Raw genomic sequence first — 6129 nt, 5'->3', positions numbered from 1 at the left:
ATGGAAAAAGGAAATGGCCTAAAAATAAAAGTAGCTAAAGCTGCCCCTCAGATTCAACCTTTGATACAAAAAGGCAAAAAACAAAACAAAACAAAACAAAACAAAAAAAAACTAACAGTGCTGTAGCTATGAAATACTCCACACTGGAACTGTTAAAACTAGGAAAAACCTACAAGCAAGTAATCAAAGAGCCCCTCACTACGTGGCTCGTGAGGGTATGGGACATGGGAGCAAATAATGTCAGTCCAAGACCTTCAGAAGCTTCACAGCTGAGTTACATAACCAACAATCTGTCCTTGAGATATAGGCTATTCAACCTAGGCCAATGCAGTGGGGAGCAGTCCTTAATGGGATGGCTGGTTGAAGGCATTAGAGATACATGGTCATCACCAAGGGAAACTCCCATAATTAACAATGGCTGGAAACTATAAAGGAGGAACAGACATTACTGAAAGAACTAGGCATGAGAAAAGCAATAGTATGATGCCGGGTTCACTGGGCCAGATAAGACTCTGTTCAGCAGAGATAGAAAGAAAAGCTTAATTTAACTGGGACCTCGAGAATGGTATGGAGCTTTAATGGTTTTGCTAAGCCCCTTAATGGGACTTAAGTGAAAGAGGCTTTAGCAGACCTAAATGATTCTGACCAGCATGTGAAATGTATCTATAGAATAACAGAATACCCCACAAGAGATATAAAAATGACCAGACAGGAAAAATGGCCCATTTGGGTTAATCAAAGACAAATGTGGCAAGAATTATGTCAAGCCTAAATTCCCAGAGGAAAAAATTGGTAGAAAACCAAATTTGGTACTAAGAAGTTTATGGAAGGCTTTAAAACCAGAACAGTTTATGAAAGACATTCAAAGGATAAAAACTGTCCCAGGGGTAGTTAAAAATCCCCAAAAATTGAATAAGATGCATTTCTATCCTGATAAAGGCTATACTAGGGGTGGAGGCCGTTTTTCCCACCAAGGCCTCCCCCAGCTGCCAGGTACAGTCAGTGAAGAAATGACAGATGTGGCTACAGTTAGGAGGCAAATCCAGGGCCTGCCTGACTCAGGGAAACCACAGGTACAGCGGGAACAAGAGAAACACCCTGTCTCTGTAGCCCAGTGCAGGGTCAGGCAACCAGAGCAAACACCTGTAAGTATATCAAGATAAAAGAATACAAAGAAACTCCATGTAAAATCCCCAAATACGAAATGACACCAAAGGGACAACGAAAGATAGTAAAGAGCTAACCAAATTAATGCCTCGTACCCATGCTATGGTACCTAACAAGGACCTATGGAGAAAACAGTTAATACAAATGGACAAAACCTTTCCATGCCTTGTGAGACCTTGTCTATGAGTGACTTAATATATGATGTTAACCTTCCTTCGAGTGTTTTACAGATGTGAAACCCATTTGAAAGATACCTGAAGAAGCAAAGGCCAATTATAGCTGTAAGAGTCTTGGGAGTTTTATGGGTGGGTAAGATAAAAACAGAGGCTCCCAAACTATATAACTGTTAAGAAACTCTACAGTACCAGGAGTGGGTTGCCCCCCTATGAGCTGTTGGCAAGAGAGAGATCCTAGAGGTCCTCAAATTCACCAAGGCTATTGCCATTAATGCTGGTTGTACACTAGAAAGGTTGGTGTGGCCATGTTGCTGAGGACACTGCATGATGTGGGCGTGGGGGGAAAAGAAAGATGGAGCTGAGACTAAGCCAAAAACTCCATGCCACTGGATGGATAGCATTCATAGTGCCAGAAAGCTCTATGCAGATGGTTGGGGAAGAAAGGATCCCCTATGATTCTACTCAATAATGGACCCCACATGCTGCACACTATAGACATGGCAAGCAATGACTGCAGGTGTAATAATGGCTTGATTAACATACATACAACTGACAAATTTCTAATTGGATAAGGCCCACTCCTAGGGGTGGAACACCCATCTGGTCTTGTAGACCAGGCCAACCCCTTGTGTCAAGAAAGGCTACAGGCCCTAGTGGGGAAGCCATTGCAAGAATACTGTTTAATGAATATAGTACAGCTACTGGGATATCCTCTAGGCATCTGTATTTGCATTCATGTTTGTTTAAATGTGTCTACTTCCTTCTATTTGTCTTTATAGTAGAAGAGATACCCACTGAGCTAGACCAATGGCCACGGCTTGAAGACAAATAATGGGGAGGCCCAAGAAGTCACTATCTCGCCATGATACAAGAGAGATTGCCCTACATCAGTCACCCCTTCCAAGGCTCAGGGACCTTAGCTGAAGATTAGCAGAAAGATTCTAAGAGCCAGAGGAAGGGGTGGAGTGTGTCCTGGGGGATACTCGTTCCTCCGTGGGGCAGGGCCTGCTATGGAAAATTGGTGGCAGAGAGTTAGCTACAAAGAGGGAACAGCGGAGAATTAGCTATGGAGGGAGGTGCATTGGCACGATCTGGGAAATGGGTAGCACAGAAAATACAGCCCTGGTGTCTCACCTGCATGGATGCAAGAGGGGTCATTTACCGACCTGGGGCGAGACTGCAGGCCCACAAAGTATGGGAGAGAGTTAAGGGAGACTGTGGGCAGGGCATAGAAGCCACCTGGAACAGCAGGCTGCAGAGCCACAGAGTGAAACAGGGCACCAGGTAATCACCTTTTGCAGTGTGCTGGGTGTTCACCTTTTTAAGTTACTCTATTTCTCCTATCCAGGATATAAACTATGAAAAATTCAGATAAAGATGTGTTATATGGTTTGTCTAATAGTGCCAGGAACAAGGGACCCTAAGAGAACTAGGGTGACAGGGCTCCACCAAGACCTGTTGGTGCTGACAAACAAATTCAGGAAACTTGTAAAATAAAATCAACATAAAAAATCATCTTCATTTCTGCATACAATGAACTGTGCAAAAATTGTAAATCCCTTTTTAAAAATAGCATCAAAGGGGCTGGAGAGATAGCTCAGTTCTTAATAGCACTGGCTGCTCTTGGAGAGGACCCAGGTTTGATTTGGCACATCCACATGACAGCTAAAAACCATCTATAACTCCAGTTCCAGGGGATCTGACACCCTCTTCCGACATCTGTGGACACTGCACAACACAGTTACACCTGCCTACATGCAGACAATACACTCATATTATTAAAAAGAACAAAATATTTTAATTAAAAATAAAATAATATCAAAATAAAGTAAGCATATATTTATTAAAAGAGTTTAAAGCTATATGCATTAAAAACTAGAAATTTAAAAAAATATTTTTTGAGATAAAATCATATTCTGTACACCAAGCTGGCCTAGAACTCATTATATAACCTAAACTTGCCTCAACTTCATAGAAATCCCCTACTCCTTCCCCTCAAGTTTTGAGACTACAGGTATAAGCCATCATACCAAGCTTATGCAATGATGAAGGAAACTGAAGATACCAATAAAGGGAAAAATACCTTTTGTTCATGACAGAATTAAAACTGTTAACATGCCCTTTGTACTCAAAATTATCTACATATTCAATGTAATTCCTATAAAATACAATGATACTCATATAATTAGGAAAACAATCTTAAATTTGTATGGAACCACAAAATATTCTGACGTCTTCATTCAATCTTGAGCAAGAATAACAAATCTCAAAGCATTAGCTAGCTGATTTAAAATATCCTAAGAAGCTTGATTAGTCATTTGATACTGGTATAAATACACATATAGATATATTGAATAGAAACCTATTATAAAAATAAACCTATTGATTTATGATATATTTATCTTCAACAAGTTTGCCAAGAACACACAGGAAAGGATATCTCCTCAATATGGTAGATGGAAAATCAGGTATCCAAATGCAGAAGAGAGAAGTGAGAACACTGTCTGCTGCACTGAAACATAACTCAGAATGGAGATTTAGAAGACCTGAAAACTTTTAAACACTGAAAGAAAACATAGGTAAAATCTTTCTTGACATTGTATGATTGTTTTCTGGATATGATTTCAAAACAGAGACAAAAAGAGAAATTACCCAAATGAGATTACAACTTAAAAAAGCTTTGACAGAGAGAAGGAAACAGTGGGTACAATGAACATATAATCTACAAGGATGGGGGGAAATATTTGCTGCCCACACATCTATGAAGAGGCTAATGTAGAAAATATATAAAGAAATATACAAGGAACTCAAACAACTTAATAGCAACAAAGTGGTCTAGTTTTTGCATGTTCTTTTATGGCCTGAAATTTGTATTACATCAAAATTTGTGTGTTGAATCTTATTCCCCACTGAAGTGCATTTGGAGGTGGGACCCAGGAAGGTAACCCTGTCACAGTGGTGAAACCCTCATGAATGTTATCACTGCCATGTCAAAGAGACCTGAGTGGTGGCTGCCTCCTTTGCCATTCAGCCACGTGGTGATTCACTGATTATACTAATCACTTCACAATGTATATGAGAGATTGTATTAATATTAACAATTTATTTCTACCTCAGTAAACTGAGAAAAAGAAAAAGATGGATTTAGTGTTTTGGAAGAAGGCATGGGACTCAAACATTAGAAAAATCTTGTATGATCTTGTATTGGCAGAAAAAATAACATTAAAATAAATGTTACCACATTATCTAGAGAGTCAATGAAATTCTCATTAAATTCTAATAACCTTCACAGAACTATAAGAAAATCCTGAATTAATATGAAGACACAGAGGATCATGAATAGTCAAAGCAATCCTAACCGAACAGAAAACTGCTGAAGGTAGTAAAACATGATTTCAAACTATACTACAGAGCCACAGTGACAAAGTCAGCAAGGTAGTAAAACACATGATTTCAAACTATACTATAGAGCCACAGTGACAAAGTCAGCAAGGTAGTAAAACACATGATATCAAACTATACTATAGAGCCACAGTGACAAAGTCAGCAAGGTAGCATCATTAAAACAGACTTGCAGGCCAAGAGAACAAAGCAGAGGATGGAGAAATAAACCCTCACAGATATGTACATCTAATTTTTCACAAAGGTGCCCATGACATACATGAGACTAAAGATAGCCTATTGAAAATATGGTAGTGATAAACCCAGATATTCACCTGCAGAATTTAAACTGACTGATATGATTCCCTCTGAACAAAAATAAATTTAGAGAGGATCAAAGGGTCCTGTTTTAAATGCTAAAATGCTAATATTGTTAGAGGAAAAAACTGAAAACATGTCAAGGTACAAGACAGGCGAGACTCTTCTGAGTAGGACACCAGGAGTGCAGAATTACCACAAGGAGCAGTGACAAGTGGGATCCGTTGAAATTAAAATGGTGCATAGTAAAGCAAAGTATCACCTGAGTTAACAAACAGCTTACAGAACAGGATACACTCTTCCAGCCACACTTCAGACAAAGTATCAGAATGTATCAATAGCTGAAAAAGAGAATATAAAAATCTAAAACTGTCAATCAATTAATGAGTTAACGAACTGAGCAAACAATTCTCCGAAGAGAAACAAGAGTCAACACATATTTTTAAATGTTCCTTATCCTTAATTGGGGATTAACGACTATCAACAAGGAAGCAAATAACAACAAATGCTTCAGTGGAGTCAAGGGAAAGGGAACTCTCATTCACTACTCTTGGGAGTGTAAGCTAGTGTAGCCACAAAAGACACCAGTGTGAAGTTTTCTCAAAAAAATAAAAATTAAAACCTTGTGACCCAACTATACCATTCCTGGGCATATACCCAAGGGACTCTAAATCCTACCAGAGAGAGACTTGCACAGTCATGTTTACTCTGTAGTCTTTACAAGGAAATGGAGATACATTAGTGATTCAGCAACACATGACTGGATATAAAACTGTGATACCTATACACAACGGAAATATATTCATCCATAAATGAAAATAAAACTCTGGAATTTGCATAAAATGGATAGAAATGACTGGCAATTACTATATTGGGTGAGGTAACACAGATTCAGGAAGATGAATATTGCATTTTTCTTTCCAAATCCTAGCTTTGATTCCTATGTAGATGTGAATAAGGATACTGGTCATGAATCTAGAACAGGGACCACAAGAGTGGAAAGGAGGTCTTGATAGGATACATGTGACAAGAAGTGGAGAGTGGGTATTTGGGGTAGAAGTAAGAGTAGGGAAGAAAGAAGGGAGAT

The 6129-nt window shown here is 38.9% G+C and overlaps 1 protein-coding gene across 1 annotated transcript in view; it reads right to left on the bottom strand.

Moving 5' to 3' along the window:
• Positions 1-2501, bottom strand: part of LOC103737408 (nucleolar protein 4-like) — a gene marked incomplete at its 3' end in the record, with an annotated part of 19504 nt that extends 17003 nt beyond the window's left edge. Inside the window, exon 1 of the mRNA XM_008837266.1 lies at positions 2478-2501. Coding sequence (XP_008835488.1) covers positions 2478-2501 — 24 coding nt within the window. The remainder of the gene's footprint in view (positions 1-2477) is intronic.
• Between the last annotated feature and the right edge of the window lie 3628 nt (positions 2502-6129).

Source organism: Nannospalax galili, unplaced genomic scaffold, assembly GCF_000622305.1.
Source record: "Nannospalax galili isolate Female #2095 unplaced genomic scaffold, S.galili_v1.0 scaffold3038, whole genome shotgun sequence".
Taxonomy (NCBI): Eukaryota; Metazoa; Chordata; class Mammalia; order Rodentia; family Spalacidae; genus Nannospalax; species Nannospalax galili.
Note: the sequence above shows the minus strand (reverse complement) of the source record. Positions and strands in the feature narration are given on the sequence as shown.